Genomic DNA, 21,069 nt, shown 5'->3' with positions numbered 1-21,069 from the left:
ACCAAAGGATGGTTAACATCTGCACTAAATTATTTGCTGCTTTTCGTTTTTATGTGCAAAATGTAGACGAGCCGACGAGTTAACAAATTACAATGTACGAGGTATAATAGAATGAGGACAATACATTGTTTTTATAATATAATACAACTGATCTTGATTAGATGTAACTTGTTCAGAGATTCTCAACAGTACATTTTGGCAGTAGACATAAATACTTGACAAGACTTTATATTATTATGTGACATGAGTGTGACTCTTGAATTAACAGCTTGGCTGCAATTGCAGAGCTGTAGACATTTATTTATTCATGACTGACCTGCCATCTTGCATAACTGTTCATTAGTTGGTAAAACACAACTTATAAACTCTATATTTGTGCCTTTGCTCACCAGCGGGTCTGCATCGCTATCGCTCTGAGTTGGTTCTTTCCTGACTCCCTCTCTTGGTGCAGAATAGCCATCAAACCCCACATCCTCTGGACGTAGCTGCAGCAGCGGAGGCCAATCAGCAGGGGGTGGCGTTGCTGACCATGGATAGGTTTCAATCACCCAGGTGGCTGGATCTTCCCATGCAGCCCTGCGACCATACAACTACAGAGAGGCAGAGAACAAGACTTAATTTAGCAGACTTTGTGTTCATCGTGGGGCAATTTGTGGACATCAAACAAAAAAAAGGTTGAAAAACTCAAAAAACAATTCAAAATAATACTGCCATTATACTCATAATACAAGTAGGAACTGCAAGTGAGGGTAATCAGTGGGTTTGTGTCGCAGAATGATGTGCCCCTCTGGGAGATCAGTACCTGCAGTCCCTCTCGTACAGCCTCAAGCATATAGGGGACGATCGAGTAGTTCCAGAGGTCTGTGAACCAAACCCTGGATCCCTCCACATCCATTGGACATGACAGAAGGAGTCGCGGTCCTGCCAGCCACAGAGTCATGATATCAGACTTTGCTTGCTTCCACGCTTACATTTATTGTCAGATTTTTTGATTTATTTGATTTTTTGATACTCTACCAATGGTGACATCTGAGGAGCTGTGTGTCTCCAGGAAACGGTTCAGATGATGCCAAACCCGTGGGACCCAGTCAATGATCTTTACTAGCTCCATGTTGCGCGTTCGACTGCCAATCTCCACCTCAATCAGTTTCCTTCTGAGATAGCGACCCAAGAAGCCTTTCACTGGCTCCATGTGGTTTGCGCACAGAACCCATCTGAGAACAATTAGGACACAAAAATAATGTGGAAAATTGTATAGATAAAGATGTATTTTCAGATTTTTTGAAACAATAAAAATATGGCGCATGTGAAAAAATTAATTTGTTTACCTGAAGTTGTGGTGAAGCTGTAAGTTGGGTGAAGACGATGTTGCTTGACTCATGGTGCCGATGATGAAGGGGCTAGAAAGAGTATACAAAACAGTTTGTATAATAATATGAACATGACATTAGCTGATTTTGGAGGTAGGTAATGATTTATCATTTTTCCAAGTGTTGATTGTGTTAGGAAACTTGTTAACCCATATGTCAGTTATTTCCTAACACTGTCTAACATTGTTAGAATTTGGAGTTGTTTTTTCTGTTCAAGTCTAATTTCCCTCTTGTAGTTTTGTTGTTCTATTGGAAGCAGAGGAACCGTCTGACTGTCTACTAAATGCTCCAACTAGTTCTGGGATGTCTGTTTCTCATTTGGTGATCAGGAAAGGTAGTGTGTAGATTGTATTGTTGGGCTGTACAAATATACGGACAAATATTTTCTAAATTTCCCTTAGGTTACATATAATTGCAGATGGCATAAAGATTTACATCTGTGAATACTCAATATTCACCTGACCTACACAATTAACTGTAGTATGATAAATTATTTTCTTCTTTGTAACATTGCTATTCTTTTAAACAACACTCGATCAGCCTTTGGGGGTAAGGACAGGTGTTACGTTTTTTCTCTTGCAATTTCCTATTGTTATTCCTGTTATTTTATAATGTGTCTTTGTTCTAAATATGTTGTCTATTTTTGCTAAGCTGCTGTCATTGCAATTGTTGATTATGTACTATAAGTTATCATGATTGGCCGGAAAAGGTAGATCAATTTTTAGATGCAAACTGACATTTAGTAACCTCCAGATATATATATGCTTCTCATTCACAGTTTTAATTCACATGTTTCTAGGTCTAATTTAAAAAGCAGACGTCTATCTACTGCTGCTGCTTTTCTTAGCAATCAGCAAATCAGTCAGTTTGATAACCACATCAAGATGAATGCATGTTTAACCTCATAAGGCCCCCTGTGCACCATTTATGAAACTAATGCAGTGATGCGATGATGTGGCCTGATTACTTTTTAGCACTGTACATGAATTGCAATAGTGAAACAACACAAAGATTCCCCAAAAGCAATCTTTCGATATACATTTTAAACAGAAGAAGCAGTTAGGATCTCTGGTGACCATCAAGGGGATTGACTGTACACTCTAGGATTACATGGTTTCTGTACATATTTGGCCCTTGCTTAATGACCATGTTTTAGCTCATCCAAAAAATCATTTTACAATATATAAGGGTAACCTCACCAGTGCTGGTAGCTGCAGTTAAAGAGACCATTAAAGATCTCTCCCAGGGAGCTGATGTGGTGCAGGTTGTCCAGGATGACCACTAGAGGGGTTTCTGTCCCTGCAACGCCACTGCACTGCTCAGCTAGACCTGACAGATACTGACGGAGCTCCTGCAGTGACATTATTCAAAATCACATTTGTTTTCCTGAGCTTTCTACACAGAACCAATCAACTAAATCTGCTGATAACACATGGTCAACATTTAAACATTCTTGTTATATTGACACAAAAATTATCAGTTGATTATATTTGACCCGTTAATCAGACTTTGCATAATCTGGTAAATAAAAGTCTCATTCAAACATAGATAAAAATCAGCCTAAAGTCAAGCAAATAACATTAAAAAAAGGTACTTTGCAGGTGACGATGACAATATTGGTAAAGTTGGATTAGTTCTTGATGATTTTGAAGTAGCTTCTTGATAATTAGGCGGGATTTTATTGTCAGTCTTTAAATACAAGCTTTTAGACAATGCACAAAAAATGTTAAGCTAATTAGCAAAAAATAACAAGAAATGGTCTGAAACCAAAAAAGGAAAAAGATATTGAAGATCATATTGTCCAGTTTGCTATACACTAAACCTCAATACAGTTAATGTACAAGTGAAAACTGTTTAATTTACCTTGCTCGATTTGTGATCCACGTTGAAAGTGACGATAGCATGAGGGGTCAGCGGTCGGCCCTCAAGAGCCAGCAGGTATCGAGAAAGCTGATTGGCCAGGTATGTTTTCCCCGTTCCACTGGGGCCTGAAAGGATGACCCTTCTGTGTTCCTTTAGTAGGGAGGTATAGCGCTGTATTATTGGCTTTGGGATCAGGGTATCAAAGACCAGCGAGTCCACGTTGTCACTGTTTGCACCTGAAGATACACAGAGCTGATGTCAATGGAGACACTACAAACAAGGAACTTGTGTTTTAAAGAATAAAATGTCTGATCTAGTTGTGCTCTTTTGCTGCACAGCCAAATTATAATGTTTCAGTATCATCAGCATCAATGCTATCCATATCATGTGGTTTATTAATCCCTGTGCCTTTTAATAATAAGCTCCTTATTCACCATGTTTTCTTACTTTTATATCAGTCCTTTCCTCTTTGCATGAAATATACTGTTCATGGAGAGCAGACAGTTGTCTGATGCATCAGCATACCTTTGAGCTTGATACTGATGGTGTTGCTATCTCCCACCAGGTAGCCACAGGGCAGCAGTTCAGGTGTTTGTGCAGCACTGGGGTTGCTGGGCCGGTGGATTTCACCAATATTGTATCCCTCCACACTGTCAGAGCTCAAGCCAAGCTGGCTCGATGGGTCCACGTGGGTGATATACTCCTAATAAAGAGCCAGAAGTTATTTTTGAATGGATGCTGTATTTCAAGTTATAATAAAGACATACAAAAAAAAATGAAAATTCAAGTGGATGACAGCGATAATTGTTGATTTCAAAAGGGACCTATACACTATTTGGGAGACAAAAAAAAAAAAATTAGCAGGTACTAAAAGTAAAATGAGAAAATTTCCCTCACTACTGTGAGTGTGTATTACAAGTTAGTTAACTTAGCCCAATAAAATGATAACTTTTAGAATTTGGTAGCCTACATCAAGTCAGTGATTTTACACTTTATTAATTAAACTTCCTTGAACTTGTTTTCAAGTGCTAGGGATAATACAGTTTGAATTATTTTATACCACAAAATGATGAAATTAAAAAAAAAGATATAAATCATTTATGGAGCAAATATATAGCTCGAACTATATTCCTGACAGGATTTCAAGGAATACTGTTTGTCCAGGAATTTTGCCTGCAATCTTAAAATCTTGCTATCTTGAGTGGCCAAAAAATGTGTTAAAATTGTAAAAATAAGTACGTTTTTTTATAATGTCCAAGATGCTAAATAATCAGCTTCTTAAAAATGCAACTAAAACTGATCTATCTGTCATCCCTGTAGTGAAAAAATAATTTAATGTGGAGAAATAACTTCTTAAACTCTTATTTTTGCAGGTCTAGGTCATTTTTCTGCTCTATACTTTGGTATTAATTGTTTTTTACCTTGAAAAGGCGTCTCACCACACCATCCAAAACATCCCACTTGGTTTTACCACTGACGCCGATGCAACCAATTAAGAAGTGACGTGACCGAGATTCCTGTGATACAAAGACACAGCTTGCTTTAGACAGGAACAGCCCATGGGAGCAACCGTAATTGTGAAACATCTGCATTTTTTCCGGATGGTCTCACCTCTCCCCACTTGCTCTCCTGGTCCAGGCTGACTACAATTTTCACCCGTTGCCCCTCCTTCCTCATTCCTCCGTCTCCACCGGTGTCATCCAACAGCATGTCTGACAAAGATATACAATGGAACAAAGAACATTGGAATATATCTCATGACATCGTTGAATCACAGTTCTTTAATGATCACCTGATTTGTATTAAATACATTCTAACATCTGTGTTTTAATTCCTATTTGTTTCTGGTCATGATTTCGGGATATTTTGGCATTGAATATAAATTCTCTCAGTTTCAGCCTTCATAGATTTGAAACAGATATCCTTACAGGTAACCAAACATTTAAATTCAAGCTTTTAAGTAACAAACCCTGAATGTTGCATAAAAAAAAAATCCTAGCTATTTTAAAATGTCTTGGGGATTAGGAATAATTTGCGAATGCATGTTTCAAATGCCATTTATGAGGACTGTAATCTTACCCAGACTTGTGGACTCACTGGTGGTGAGGTTGAGACTGTGCTGGGAGAGTCCTGCACCAGGCCCTGGGGTCTGGCAGTGTGTGGGGGGAGGGGGAGAGGGGGAGATGGATGCCTGGGAGCCAGTCCTGCTACCCTGACTCTCGAACTTCAAACGGTCATTCTCGGCCTTCAGCTTCTCAATCTCCGTCTAAATACACACAAATGTGCAAAATAGAATGCCATTTGCTAATGCAGCCTGTTATGGTTAAGAATTTCTGTCTGATACTTAAAAGATCAAATTCCTTGACAAAATGCAAATCCATGCAACGATTACAGGAAGATCCCTGTTTTCACAACCAGTGATGTATTAAATTACCGACCTGCATGCGGTTCATTGCCTCTCGGAGCTGATCCAGCTGATGGGCGGAGCTAAGAGCCTCCAGGCGGATATCGGTCAGTTTCATTTCTTTCTCCCTGAGTTCGCTCCTAAGCTGCATCACGGTTTCCGCCTCACTGTCTAAACATTCTGATAACCTGTAATTGCAAAAATACAAGCCAGGCAAAATTCACTTAAAATACAAGCGATGCAATTTGGAGTTTTGTAGATTTCCCCTCCCCTCAGCAAACTAAGTCTGGCTAAATATAAACCAGACTAATTTCCTGGAAATTTAGACTAATAAGTCTCACAGATCTAGCACGTACAGCGTGTTGGAGTGCGTATTCCTGAGAATGTGGCTGCCGGTGTTGGTGCCATTGTGGGGCAGTTTGGGGGATGAAGGCAGTGATGAATCAGTCATCTCCTCGATGTCAGAGTGGGAAGAAGCAGATTTCGGAGATTTCTTCTTGCTAAATGCTTGTTTGAAGGAGCTCCGTAGCTGCAAGTCCAAAACACACAAATAACAAAGCGAATGAGTGAGAGCTGGGGTTAACAGACTGGGAAAAAAGGGGAGGGAACGGAAGATTGTGTCAGGGAAAGTTGAGGAAAATAACTGTGAATAAGTACTGGGATAAATAGAAAGGGGATTTAGGGTAGACTGCCTTATAACTTGAGATCCAGCTCTGAACACAAACACCTTTTCCACCAAAAAAAAAAATCAAGATCTAGCAAAATTCTAAAAAACAGGTAATAGATAATCAAATTATCTATTTGCAAACTTGACACAGTGCATCTTAACAAGACAGAATAATTGATTTTCTCTCATCTTATCAGGTTTTTGTTTCAGGAAAATTCCATACAGTCTAACCGACATGCTTGGAGAGGTTCAAATCCATACTGGTGCTTTATAGAAATCAGTGCCATTACATGTGATCATGTGATATACACATGATCATACGTTACATTCTCTGAATTCATACTTGAAGGTACCAATCTCTGTGTTGTCTTCATGTTGATTATGTTTAGACTTGTAGATTCTACGGGACTGAAACCTTAACCCAAACACATGTGATAAACTAGATTTGCTAGTGTTTGATTTGATTTTTCAATCCACAACAGATATTAAGTCACATATTATCAACCAAAGAGTGTCTAAATGTTGTTTTTTTTTTCTCATATCATGTTTCCATTACAACATAAAAATGTATGTCAGTGGCTATTTTCCTGTCAAGAGCTTGAAGTCAAATAAGAGCAGTTTTATTGGGGAGGCAGTGCAGAGGAAAAGAAGGGGTTGCAATTCCTATACTAGATAGGACAGCAAAGTTAGTTTGGAGGAAAGGAAGTGAGGTCAGTAACCTAGGGAAGGGCAGGTTTGAGTCTGCTTTCTTTCTTTCTTTCATTTCATAGCGCATACCACTCTTACCTCATAGACCTGCCACATGAAGCGAAGCAAAGAAAGACAGAAAGACAAGACAGCACTTGATCATATGGGTTTGTGTGTTTTAATGGGCTATGGAGAAGCAGTCATTTGACCAGAGGATCCTGCAGCTGCAGGCTAATGCTTCAGCCACCCTGGAACTGAGCATCTTTAATCCATTAGCAACTTTGCATCACACACAGCCCCTATGCACTCACCATCTTCCACACATATACACAAACACACACACCTACAATGCATAGGCACCTGCATGGAGGCTTGGCTCCTCCTGTGGGGTCTCATCTAAACTAACTGACAGCTGGAAGCATATCTACTCACAAAGACAGGAGGGTCGTTTATTATCGCTCTGATCTGAAGCAGGAAACTCTCCAAAGACTTACATCTTTTAACACAGCTACATTATTCTGAAACAGTGAGATCAGATGCTGACGGCCACAGGCAGCTAACACAACACAAAGGTGATGGGGAGGAAACATAAGAAGCTTCATACTTCGTCATCCCTGACTTGTCCTCCAGTGCACAAGAAAGTCTTTAAACAAAAAAAAATCTCATTTAATGTGTTATTAAGTTGTTGTTTATTTTCAATTTAATATAATAGGAAAAGCTAAACTACTGTGTCTGGTAGTTAGCTGAGGTTCAAAGGTCTGCAAACCATGTTGTCTTTTAATTATAACCATTTGAATTCTAAGATTACAGCTGTCCCAAGTTGCTTATATTTAGGGCTGACCTTCAAATTAATCTATCTATCATTATTGGTGGAATAAATGAATTGATAAAACTGCAGAGAACCTATGGCTATTCACCTTTTCCCCAGTGAAAGATGTCTGAGGAGGAACCCCACCAACACGCACACAGAAATAGATAGACAAAGAGACACAGACAAAAATAAACAACTGTGAGTCGTAAAATGGTGGCTGCTAGTAGGTCACTCATATATTCTGGTCACTATTCTTTGCAGCTGTGATGGATAATTTTTTGTTTTGCAATATCCTACCCAGTTCTTCTTGTTCTTCTTCTTATTCTTTGCATCTGTATCCATGTTGGAGCCCACACTAGAGTGACTGGTTGCACTGGCGACACTGCTGACACTGTCAGATGAATGTTGCCTCCTGATACGCAAGTCTGGCTGCTGGGTCTGCTGATGATGCTGGGGTGGGCTGCCGTTACTGCCTGCTGCCAGGGAAGAGGCTGAATGTCCAGTAAATAGGTATTTTTCAGTTTAATAAAATGTTGAAATATATCTTGAATGAATTGTGACCCAGCCAGTAATAATCAGTGTTTGGAACAAATACAAAGCAATGTGAAATGCTGATGTTATGTCTGAGGATTTCTTTATTTCAGTTCACTATTCACCTAATCTTACTGTTCAGTTATCACATTTTGACAATGATTATGAGCATGATAAAACATTAGTGTTTAAACTGACCAAACATACCTTGTTAATATTTGTACTATTTTTTGTTATGAATTCATCTCTTTATATTACGTGCATGTGAGTGTGTGTGTGTGTGTGTGTGTGTGTGTGTGTGTGTGTGTGTGTGTGTGTGTGTGTGTGTCTGTGTGCATGCGTACTATTTGTAGTGATGTTATGTTTCAAGTAATCTCCTGTGTCAAAGTTTATGGATGTATTTCATTATTTCAGATTTAATTCAATATATTTGCTATAAGTGATTGAAAGAGTTTAATTCATATGAACTCTGCTTAGTGTTAAAAGAACTACCTGTCCTGTCAGCTTTAGGTGTGAGCTCAGGTGTGTTTATGACACCATTGATGGCAGCCTGAGCAACAGCGTTCTGCTTCTTTAGTAGCTCGATAGTCTTCCTTAACTCATTTAGCTCAGAGTCCTATGAGAGAGAAGATGGCAGATGTGTCAAAACAACATTTCATGCGACGTTTAAATGTATTTCACCAGGATGTGTGTAGTTGTCAAAACACAGGAGCAAGCCTCACCTTTTGCTCTGCTGTCAAGGTGAGACTCTTCAGCCTGATGGTCATATTGCCAAGACTTTGCTCAAATGCTGCCACTAAGTGAGCCTGCAAGAGAGACAAACTTTAAAAAGTGAACTGTGCTTTACATATCTCAAAACCAATTGGCACTCAATTTTCTAGGTTTGATTTTAAAGATTATGCTCTATTCATATATCAGACTTCAGTTATAAGCCATAAGTATCTAGCAGGAAAATACTCAAGGTGTTGGTTGAAAAACATTCTGTGTCAAAGAACAATTCTAAAAGGACATTTAATTTGATTTGTGTCATTTTAAAGTAGACCCTAACAGAAATGTATACATGCTCCTAAATTTGAGCCATTTTCATGGAAAATGTTCTGATAAATATCAACCTACAGAAATCTACACCCTCAAAGTGATCAAGCTTAAATGGCCTGGATTTGCCCTGAGCAGGTGCTGTAATCTAAGACCTTTACCTTCCTTGCATATCACTAATCCACAGTTGAACCAACAGTGAGCAATAAGTCAGGTAGCAGATAAGAAATGGAGCATGGCAGAACTTGTGCAAGACGAAGAGTAGGGTAGCTGGAAGAATCATGTCTTGAGATTGTCAAAGATATTCTGATGCTAATGCCAAACATGAAGTTGCACCCTGAGCCAGTGATATGCTCTATGGGATCTATCTGCTCAATATTCGATAGATATCTTAGTTTTTTCATAGAAATTCAACTGGTCTTTAAAAAGTCATGGCATACCGATAATACTTCATTCAGAGAGGGTTTGGGGATTTCTGGGGTTTTGAAAGAATGACAATATTACGGTCAGCCTAAACTAGCATAAATACTCTGAGTGTAGTGTGTTTGATTGTACCCTTCAATTAGATTAGCCATTTTTAAATTCCACTTTATCCTCCATAAGAAAATGGTCTAAGTACTCTAAATATAAGGGAACCTTAAATATCTTCAAAAGTTAATTGGGGTATCAATCTGTCATATAAATAAATATTTTCAAACAAAGATAGTAAAATAAAAAGGCAATTCACACTAGAATACAATTAAAAAACAACTTAATCAGTTTAGGGTGGAAATTTTGAAACCTTAATTGAACTCTTCCCAAGAGACATATATGTGTATGCATGTGTATGTGTGTGCGCGCGCCGTGTCTGTTTTGTTCAAATAAAAAAAGTTTTAGTATTTTAGTAAAAGTTTTAATATTGGTAAAATATACTATTTGTTCTGTGTGTTTGTGTGCGTGTGTGCGTGTGTGTATGCATGCTTGCAGACTCACATTGGCACTCAACTGTGTCGTCAAAGCGGAAACTTTCTCCTGGGAGGCATCCAGCTCTCTTCGGAGCTTCCGGATCTGAGAGTGTAATAAAGTACATCAAAAAGCACCCGAACGAAAACATTCATGTCTGCTTTATGCATGCTTGCAATACCAAACACACAGATACCCACTCCTCTAAAAAAAAGCTTAATAAAAGAGGGAGAGTCCAGATCAGAGCTTTGATGCATACAGGTCCACAGAATCCACTGAATGGAGAAATGAGCTGATACAGGTTTGCACAGGTGTTCAGAGAGAACAAGAGGTGTTACATGGTCAGTCACAATACTGATACATGTGTAACCAGATACATCCATGAAAACGCCCCCATGTTCCAACAAGTCAAACCACAGTATACTGCAAATTAAAGAGCAGAGGAAATGCTTACCTCTGACTGAGACTTTTCCTCATTCTATAAAATCAGACATCAGAAGAAAAGAAAATTATTAGAGTATTTGCTGACTGGATTCTGTTTTGCTTCAATCAGAAAGAAGACAGGAATTTATGCAGCTCCACGGAGACTAACTTTATAAACTTAAGTGGATATTGTGTGGTGTACTATGTCTAGAAATCCGAGATATCCTCCTGGGGGCATTCCACTGAGAAATGTGTGTGTGAGAGTGTGTCCTATTGTCTCGAAAGGCTGCAGACAGGACAATAGTAAGAAAAGCTTGGTAGGCAAATGCACACACTGAGAGAACACACCAAGAGCCTTTGCACAAACACAATACACTTTGCTGGTGTTCACCAAAACAGAGAAACATGCAACACCCACATGAACATGGATACAGGCTTCAACAAGCAGTTTCTCTTGCTCTGGCTGGAGCTGTTAACAAATTGTTAACAGCTCCAGACGAAAAGGTGGAAAGTGTCTTTTTTTTCTTTTCTTTTCTCCCTTTTATAAATAACTAATGCAACAATTTAGTTCTCTATGAAACCTTTGCATAAAAAGAAATATGTTGCTACAATATTAGGAGATGTTTGAGACTACTACTCTCCACCTATCCTAGTTTGGCTAAGATGGAATTGCATAAAGCACAGCTAGTTGAAATCAAAACTGGTTCTACCATTTTCTAAGGAAAATTGTTTTTCCTTCTTTTTTTAAACAGCGGCTAAATAATCATTATGGCTGTTTAGTCCAAACCTTTTGTTAAAACGAACAACAGATTCATGTGGTGTTAAACTAACATGAGCAAGGCAGGACAGCATTCACTATTTTCATAGCACACTGCTTATCTATAAGATCAGTATAGATCTATTTAGACACACACACACACACACACACACACACACACACACACACACACACACAAACAAACACACACACAAACACACACACACAACAAAACCAGCTGATCCCATATACACACAGAGAGTAGCATGTCTGTCAAAGACTTCACTAATATAGCTTCACCCTGTGCTAAAATCAGCATGCCAGTAAACAAAACATTTTCCTGGGAAAATGAAGACACCGAAAACACGTATATAGAAGAAAGACACGGAAAGCAATATGTACTTTTTGCCTTGTATACAGTATCACCATGTTAAACAGCAAAAGAACAATTAATAATAGCTGAATGTGAAAGAGTGAGACAGCCAACTTCCTCTCTAACCCTACCGTTTGTTGCCAGGATGTGACTTCATCATTCATCATTTTGCCTCAACAGTCTTTCCTTCACTGACTTTCTACGTCCATCCAGTGCTGCGCAGGGAGGAGCAATCTGAGTGCTAATGCTACACCTGCCCAGGTGAATAAAAAAAGCTTACAGATGGAGGAGGAGCAATTGTCTGATTGGCTCCAGTGTGGGTCGCTCCAAATGTGCTTGTGTGATTACAACCAGAGATTCTTTTTTTTGCTGTGCTTCAGTCTCTTAAGGCACTAGAGGGTAAATGTTTAACACTGTGTTTGCCGACTCAAGTTAGTATTTCATAATTTTAAAGGCTATTGAGGAACAGGTTGGTCAGGTTTCTACAATTCTTTTTCCACACAGGATGAACTGACACCACCTACTTACTTTTCTACATGGCTCAAGGTGACACAATTTTGATGTCTTATAATTTGACAAACATTATGTATGTATTACATGTGAGAGCAGAAAAGGTAATTGGATAGTTTGATTAAGGTCTTCATTATATGTAGAATAAAATCAGATGCAAATATAATATAAACCCATCGTGCTTGTCTTCCGAGCACTTCAACTAGATATCACCACTGTATGTCAAAATGAACCAACCTAGAATATGGGTCATAAATAGCTATCAAAGCAGTAATTTAATAAATACCCTTTTAGTAATAGTAAGACACATTATATCTACATACTCACCGTGGAGTAAATGGAAGAAGTGCTAGAAACCAGTGACAGGGACGATCCGTGAACTTTCAAAAGAGAAACAACAGGTAAAAGGTTAGAGATCACAAGTGTACACTCTTATTTGTGACAATACCCCCACAAACGCCATGCACAAACCTCCCTCCCACCATGCTTCAACACTGTGATTTCGCATTGCTCCACCCACCTGTCAGGATTTGATTTTCCACTTCAAACTTGCAATAAGTGAGGTAATGCTCCACATAATGCTTTATGCATCATTTTGTTTTAAGTCTAATGGCTTTGGCATTACTCTAATCCTGACTACTCTATTAATCACACTGACAAGCCTGGTCACAACATCAGCACCGTTTGGTCCACAGGAACAGATTAAACTGGATTTGGGAAGGACATCATAGAAAGATTTGGGGCCGTTCCCAGCAGCCTGTTTTTTTTTTTTTTCATTTCACATGGAGAGAACCAGTGTTTGCTGAATGCGCTCTTTATTTTGATTTGGTCCAGACAGCAAAGTGTGCTGGGAGCCACATTTAAGATAAAAGTTTAGATTAGAATCACCATCGACTGGTTTGCAGTGCATATCATATGTGGTAAGAATGTAATCATTCCTATTACCTCAAATTATATCAGATTTTCCCAGATGAGACACAACAACCACACGAAGTTGTAAGATAACAAATATGCTTCATCCTGTTATGTTATAAGCCCTTAGATGATCAAAACAACAAACAGAGCAAATATATTTGATTTATCTCCCAGCTGTGTTCATTTAATGTGAACCAAATAGGATATTGCTTCAATGGTTGACTATGACTATGGTACACAGGGAATACAGGGGACGTGTATAAAGGAATAGTGCACAAGTGTAAGATAAATATGCATTGTTATTTTGGTTTCACACAGGAGAGCTCTAAAGAGTATTAGGTGGACAATGTGAGTTTTGCCCTGTCTATCTAACGACAGCTGGGTAATTCAATATTGGGAATCTATCTGCATAGACAATTCCAGAGAGAGTGACTGAGTGAGTGAGACCCACACACACATACAGGCATGCACGCATGTCATTGAAGATATACACTTGGTGAGATCCAACACATATGCAAAGATAAAAGGTGTGTAGCTCAGTGTTAGAGCACATGCTTTGCATGTATAAGGTCCTGGATTCAATCCCTGGCATCTTCACTGTAAGTCGCTTTGGATAAAAGTGTCTGCCAAATAACTGACTGACTGAAAAGGAAGAAGGGGAAATTCAAAGTGAGGTTCTTGTACTTCATCAAAACCCTCCCAGTCCCTTACTGTAACCCCTGTAATTACCTCATCTTCTGTAGGGGAAAAGGAAGAGCTGAGAAAAGACTGATAAAACTGCCTCGGGGCAATAATTATAACACTGACTCTCTGGATGACTGGAAATAACTTTACAGACATGAGTTTGAGATGAAGACTATATTAAGCCTGTAGAACAGATAAGAGACACTTGTATGTATTTCTAAACATTATTTGAATGATGAGACTTTAACAGTTGAACAATAAAAACAAAAACTTTATACTTAGCTAAGATAATTTATATACTTTGGTACACTTAAAGATGAGCTTTTTGGTGATCATTCAGTTTCATGTCTTGCTCTGTATTGTTCCTTTTTAAATTCATGTTGGAGCCTCTACTCTGAGCTCCTGGGTTTTCATTTTGTTGGTTTCATGATCTTGGTTTTCATATGTTGTATTTAAAATGCAGAACTAACTCTCAATTTTTTACATTACTGAAGTTTGCATTTAACGCCTTTTTAAATCTCCCTTTCCTTTTCACCCTTTCAAGTCACACACAAACATTAGGAAATAAGCCAACTTGCCATGATCCCCACACCACTGTCAGAGGTGAAAGCAGAAGTCCTTATCTTGCCTGTGTATGCAATATGTAGATAGACATCCTGCTTTTAATAAGCCTGGCGAAATAGCTGGTTGAGGCGGCACAGTGATTAGTGCTTCGGCCTCACAGCATGAAGGTTCAATTTCGACCAGAGGACCTTTCTGTGTGGAGTTTGTATGTCCCTCTCTATCCTCTGTCTGCGTGGGTTTCCTCTGGGGTCTCCGGTTTCCTCCCACAATCCGCAGTAATTGCCCCGAATGATTGAGTGAGTGAATGGTTGTTTGTCTATATATGTGGCCCTGTGATTGACTGGCGACCATCGATGTACCCGATTACAGCTGGGATAGACTCCAGCATCCCCCGCGACCCTGAGTGCAGGATAAGAGGTAAAAAGATGGACGGATGGATGGATGGAAGGAAATAGCAGGTAACAGTAATCTACCAACCTTCAAATGTCATGAGATACACATTGCAAAAGGTATGCAACCCTCTCGTAAACAATGCCACTCGTGCATTCATCCATTACGAACAGAAGAATGAAATAAAACATGTTTGAAGGAAAACCATGTCCTGACAAAACACATATGCCTTCTTAGTCACATCTGTTTACAAGAAGAAAAGAAAAGAACACTTCAGACACTTGTTTTTGTAGCAAAGACAAGAAAGCCATAAATTTTCCTAATTTTACTAAAGGGATCATGGCAAATGTGGGAGTTTTCACCCAAATTTGCATGCTCTTTTAAAATTTCTTAAATAGAGGCCTGAATCCAAAGAAGCACTGTATGACAAACAATCTTGATCAGAATCATGTCTGCATCTGGTGAGGCCTTTATCTGAAATCTCAGATAAAGTCTCCCATAATGTGGAACAGAAGAATCTGATTTTCAAGTCGGGTCTGGATTTTCCTAGGAAACATGACTGATTCCCGGAGATTTAAAACACTCTGAGACATTGCAATTAAGTTTTTCTGCTTCAAAAGTCCCACCAGTGAGTTGAAATATTAAGGTTTTTTTTTTGCTCATTTTGGTCATACACTCATTCACTGCAAACTTTTTCAAACATCATTTAACATTTTGGGGCATTTTTTCCATCAAAAGAACTATCGGGCATAATATAACACATTGTGGAAAGTCTTTGTTTGCTCTGTGTTGCTGTATGGCTTTGGTGATTGAATAGTGGCAGTGAAACCTTGCCTCAGCAAAGAGCCCGTATGGTGGTGGGAAAAGCGCTGCTGGGTCCCAATAAACAAGCTTATACAAAAAAAAAAAAAGCCAACCGAAGGAGATTATGGATTTCTTAGCGGATATAGGACTTTTCTTCTGGAGGGGTAGGTGTAATCCTTCCAGATGCTCTCAAAACAAACATAATAATAATTCCTTTAGCATGGGCTGGTGGAATCAGGAAAGAGACTTCATAAGCAAAGAGAGATCAAGGTTTTCCGGTGTTAAAAAAAGATAATACTTTCTTACAAATTTCCCTAATAAAGAATTATGGAAAGAAAGCAAAGACGCTGACTATTCAGCACGTCTTTCATTTATCATTCCTGTTTTGCTTCATCTTACCTTCCTCAAAGCCATCCCTGAAAGATCCTGATCGGCTCATAGTGCGAGTCTTATCATCCAGCGACATGCAGGAGTTTCTAAGGCGATTATCACTTCCGGGGTCAAAGGAGCCATCCTGATTGGTCAGGCCATTGTTACGTTGACCAGTAGCTGAAGTTGGGCTTGATGCTGTAATGACATAAGAATTTTATAAAATGTCAGAAAGGTCCTGAAAAGGGACTTCTGTCATCACCCACAAGAACTCTATTCTTAATGTTGTGTTTGGTAAATAAATCTTGCTACTGAAAGCTGTTACAAATACTGTGTATTTACTACTTTTACCATGTGATTCAAAATACCTGAATGGGGACATGGTCGTGTGTGTTTTAAAACTCATAACTTAACAACACTAAAAGTTGAAACTGATTAAGTTATTGCACTTGTGGTTGCCATTTTTAAACGAACAAAATAACAGCTTCTTCATTCATTGTATTCTCTTTTATTAATAAACAATGAGGAGTATTTTTAGAAGAGTGTGCAAGATTCTGGGGATGACATTGTGCACAGGTGGAAAAAGGCTGACAGGAAAAATAGTCGAGACATTGCTATTGACCATGCCTTAAAGAAGTTACGAAAGGGACAGTGTTTTTAATAAATCACATATCTGTATCACAAGAAAACACACATCCTGTTACATTTAATTTCAGATGTGACTGAATGAAATTGAATAGTTTTTTTTTTTGGCTTGGCTGCTTGTATTGGGAGTTTGGAGAAGGCCGAAACAAGAAGAAGTGCAGTAAGAACAGAATTTTAGAAAATAACTGAGTTACCAACTGAAACAAATCAAATATATTCCTTTTCAAGTACAATGTATGTGAGTTTTGGTAGTGTGTGTGCCATACCAAGCTGTCCAAAATTGAAGCGAGTACCAGAGGGGGAAGTGAGGCTGGAACTGGGGGAAAAAGGAGAGTTACTGGCCGACTCTTGCAGCCCGCTGGTGGAGTGGGACCGTAGCCAATCACGGGCCTCCTCATGGCCTCGCAGCTGAGGGGATGGTCCGTATCTGCAGAAAGTAAAAAAAAAAACATTAATAATATGCCAAGGAAACAAAATAGATCAGGTAAAGTCTGATTTTACAGGGAAGTTGACTGGTGGATTATTAACTTTTAAAAGTTTTTCTTTATTTTTTTAGAATCAGTCTGATTAGTAGCTGGGGCCATCTGATGAATTAGATGCTGAAACAAGGACCTGCAAAAGTATAAACATGGACTGACTCTCAGCTGGGAGCAACAAAACAGGGGTTGGAGGCAAAAGAAGCCAAAGGAAACTGTCCCCCCCCCAAAAAAAAATCCTGCTGAAGCAAATGACAGTGATAGCTCTGTATGATGAAAACGTGACATGCCTCTTTGCAGAAGTCCAACAAAAAACACAGTGCCAAGTGCCAAACATGAAACTCCAAAGCATTTAACAGAAGTTGAGCACAAGCCCTGGCAAGAGAATGTAGACACAGAAAAAAGGACAATCTGGTGACCAAGTGTGCAAAAGTGGAACATGACCAACAGGCAATAATGTCAGTACCTGAGTCCCTTTTTAGGGAGAGTGTTTCTGCCACAGTGTGGCCCGCTGTGGGAGAAAAAAGCTTCAGACTTGGAAAACAAAAGAAACGAACATGGGACTACATCTGACAAGCATAAACGAATATACTTTTTCTGTTACTCTAGCTTAACTGATGCAAAGTAAATAAAAAACAAAAGTATCCTGTGCTTATTCTCATTACCAATTGTACAATGCGCTTCCAACCACAAGGTGGCGGTATGCAAACTGCCTAGAAGACGAGGACAACTGAAGAAAGACTGGGGCTGCCAACACCCAAACAGACAAGCTCACTCACAAGCTTCCATTCATACAGGAGCTAGAGGTCCTAAAATAACCACAAACCACCACACAGAGTCATTCAGTGACTCCCTACAATAAATCAAGCAACCACATGGGTTTCTTTTTGATGCACTCTGTGTGGCAGCAGGCAGTGGTTTATTAGGGACCTTTAGAGATTTACCACCAGAAGCCTAGCACTGCACACAGGTACATTTACCTGTCCTGTTTCCGAGGTAGCGTGTTTCGGCTGAATATAGGGCTAGCAGAGGGGGAGGAAAGGGGACTAATGGAAATGGGAGGGAAAACGCACAACAGACACAGAGAAAGAAAGTTTTAGAAGACAAAATCAATGAGAAAATCCTTCAGTACAGAAGTCAACTCCAAGATACTCCACCAGTAAAGTTAATAAGAGCTGAAAGAAGATGGTAATGTCATAGCCTCAAAGTCTTAACGCCAGATGCTATTGAATTTCCTAAGAGACATACCTGTCACATTACAGAGTCAACTTGTCATGATTGAATTCTCTACAATGACCACAATTACAGTATAAATAGCCAGGGACGCCAAGGGATTTTGTTTCCCTGCTCAGTGCAGACAAAAAGTCAAACAGGAGGTGACAATTTGGATAATCTTTCAAAGAGATTACAGAAAGAAGTGGGGAATGCTAACAGTAATGATGTGAAGTGCAGAACAAAAAGAAAGAAATCTCTTGTAATGCCTTGCAAATAATTATAATTGTATTTTTCGTGAAATGCCATCAAAGCAGTTTCATAAGTTGAGGTGGAACCAACATTGAGCCTAACAATAGTCCCTGTTTTTCGGTTATGACGAGGCATAACTGTATCATTTGATATGAACCAAAAATGTTACATTTATTTTGATGTGTAAAGTAAACATTATAGGTTAAAAAGTACAATATTTACTTGTGAAATGTAATGACATGAAGGTGCTGAATCAACAAGATGTACTGCAACTCCTGTTGCAGAACTTTAACACAAAATTATGCAGCTTAGCTTCGATCAACTACTTTTTTTTTCCAAAATCATATGAAAAACAATCAAAGTAGTACTTTCTATATGACTATGAATTCAAGCCAATAAATAGACCAATAAGACGGTTCAAGTTTGCCATTGTAGCCAGGGCCTTCTTGTTCATTTATTAGAAAATTTGTTAACTGGTGGATGCATTTGGACAAGAAGCTGGAGCTGCAAGGAACAAAAACAGAAACTGATTAAGATGAATAGAGTTGTATTAACAACAAATTCATTTCAATGTAGCAATGTCCAAAATAGGAGAGTGATTTATCATCTTTGATACTTTAAATGAGATAAAAATGTTAAATATCAATATGAAATAGCACTAGTTAAGAGACTAGTTAATAGACTAGTTAAGAGAGGAAAAATCGTTTGGATTTCTCTTGACAAAGATAATATTTTAATTAGGATTCTACTGTGAAACCAGTTGAGTTGCACTCTCCTTGACAAACGATCTTGGGTTTGAGGCTCTTCCAGGCTGGCCTCACAGACCAAGAGGCTACGCCTCCCCTTTTGCACAGTATTTTGTTTATCAGTCATGCTCAAATATTTCAAACACTTGAAACAGATAAAAGTAAGAGAAGCCATGCTGGAGGGCAGAACAAAGACTGTTGATTCAGTCTGAGTATGTGAATGCTCACAAAAATGCACACCCTTTTGTATCCTTACCTTTCTGACATGCCTGTTTTGACACTACCAGTACGGCCCAGGGCTGACAGGGTGTCCTCTCTGTGGGTTCCATGACCAGCACCTCCTCCAGTGCTGCCAAGGCTCATGTCAATGGACTCGCTGCTTGTGTGCATGCTGCTGACTGAAGGGAAGCCGACACTGCTCCCTGTTCCTCCGTGCCCACCCAGTGTGCTCTCTCTACTCTGGGCAGAGGAGCTGCTGAATGTTGTTCCCCATGTCAGGCTGTTTGACGGCCCAGTGGAGGAATAGACTGACCCGGGACTAGAGGCCTAAAGAGTGGGAAAAAAAGATGTTGATCCAACTAAATGGCTAATTAAATTGCTCAGACTAAATGAGTTTGAACTCTTTTTTTGAAAATTAGAACATTATCAAAAACTTAAAAATGTAAGCAATTGCAACCCAAATTCCACTATTTTATATGAAGAAGAAAAAGTGATTAATCATACTTGCTTTTTGGAAAGACACAAGTGCAAATCTGAAAACCGAGCACTGAGCATACTAACTGTAACCCTACCTTACCATGTAGCTGGCAGTCAGTTAAACAAGTTCAAACAGAGCCTATGCCCACATTTTTTTTTTTAAATTAAACAACCTCATAACATTGACTAGTCAGGTGAGAACAAAATAATAATCCCTTTATCCCTGCCAATGCTTTGTGAGTGCTCAGTCTATGGTAATACATAAATAACCTTAATGCTACTCACCTTAAATTATGTAATTTCCTTTGAAAATTATATAGTATGAAAGTGAGAGTATGAAATTACAATTGAAGCTCAATTTAAACGGAGAATCTGATACAGTATTACAGTAACTGACTGAAATTTGAGTACAATTTGTATGAAATTAATGTCATGACTGTTCATGAATGAAAGATAAATAAATAAACACATTTAGCATATCAAGTTGGGACAACTGGTGCTCTACTAATTATAATATAATATGTGCTTTACTGATTACAATTTTGCCAACTAGTGCTACTCCTCTAGGCCAACAAAGGAGAGCCCAACAAATTTACAAGGTAATGAGATTTTGATCTGTTTGCAACATTTGAAAAAATGACCAAAAGTAAAACTTATTTGCATACCCCTGCCCCACTCCTTGTATCTCTGGCAAGAAGGTTGAAATTATAAAAAGCATTTTTTTGTGTTTGCATCACAAACACATCATTAACACTGTACAGCCTCTAAAATTAGAATATTGGAGCATATTTCATGATATAACTGCAATTTCTGAACTATAAGCCGCTACTTTTTTCACACGCTTTGAACGCTGTGGCTTAAACAACAATGCAGCTAATGTATGGATTTTTTTAGGCTAACAATCGCTAAGCCATCAGCCAGAGTAAGACAAAGTGGGTGCGGC

General features: G+C 38.8%; 1 protein-coding gene across 5 annotated transcripts in view; it reads right to left on the bottom strand.

The window, feature by feature from the left end:
- nav2a (neuron navigator 2a) overlaps window positions 1–21,069 on the bottom strand; it is a 98,499-nt gene that overhangs the window by 3,355 nt on the left and 74,075 nt on the right. Inside the window, exons 17-39 of one of the 5 annotated variants that reach the window (XM_086143983.1) lie at window positions 19,687–19,976; window positions 18,201–18,266; window positions 17,687–17,731; window positions 17,011–17,171; window positions 16,130–16,297; window positions 12,701–12,753; window positions 10,765–10,788; window positions 10,341–10,415; window positions 9,056–9,139; window positions 8,826–8,949; window positions 8,100–8,293; window positions 5,994–6,166; window positions 5,672–5,825; window positions 5,313–5,499; window positions 4,845–4,945; window positions 4,655–4,750; window positions 3,759–3,936; window positions 3,234–3,469; window positions 2,570–2,721; window positions 1,329–1,400; window positions 1,018–1,214; window positions 803–921; window positions 390–590 (exon numbers count right to left, since the gene is read on the bottom strand). In XM_086143983.1, the coding sequence (XP_086000109.1) occupies window positions 390–590; window positions 803–921; window positions 1,018–1,214; window positions 1,329–1,400; window positions 2,570–2,721; window positions 3,234–3,469; window positions 3,759–3,936; window positions 4,655–4,750; window positions 4,845–4,945; window positions 5,313–5,499; window positions 5,672–5,825; window positions 5,994–6,166; window positions 8,100–8,293; window positions 8,826–8,949; window positions 9,056–9,139; window positions 10,341–10,415; window positions 10,765–10,788; window positions 12,701–12,753; window positions 16,130–16,297; window positions 17,011–17,171; window positions 17,687–17,731; window positions 18,201–18,266; window positions 19,687–19,976 (3,150 nt within the window). The remainder of the gene's footprint in view (window positions 1–389; window positions 591–802; window positions 922–1,017; window positions 1,215–1,328; window positions 1,401–2,569; window positions 2,722–3,233; window positions 3,470–3,758; window positions 3,937–4,654; window positions 4,751–4,844; window positions 4,946–5,312; window positions 5,500–5,671; window positions 5,826–5,993; window positions 6,167–8,099; window positions 8,294–8,825; window positions 8,950–9,055; window positions 9,140–10,340; window positions 10,416–10,764; window positions 10,789–12,700; window positions 12,754–16,129; window positions 16,298–17,010; window positions 17,172–17,686; window positions 17,732–18,200; window positions 18,267–19,686; window positions 19,977–21,069) is intronic. The other 4 variants (XM_086143984.1, XM_086143986.1, XM_086143985.1 and 1 more) reach the window with 4 other exon arrangements.

Source organism: Fistularia commersonii, chromosome 3, assembly GCF_037954325.1.
Source record: "Fistularia commersonii isolate RoL2024-O1a breed Wild chromosome 3, RoL_Fcom_v1.0, whole genome shotgun sequence".
NCBI lineage: Eukaryota > Metazoa > Chordata > Actinopteri > Syngnathiformes > Fistulariidae > Fistularia > Fistularia commersonii.
Note: the sequence above shows the minus strand (reverse complement) of the source record. Positions and strands in the feature narration are given on the sequence as shown.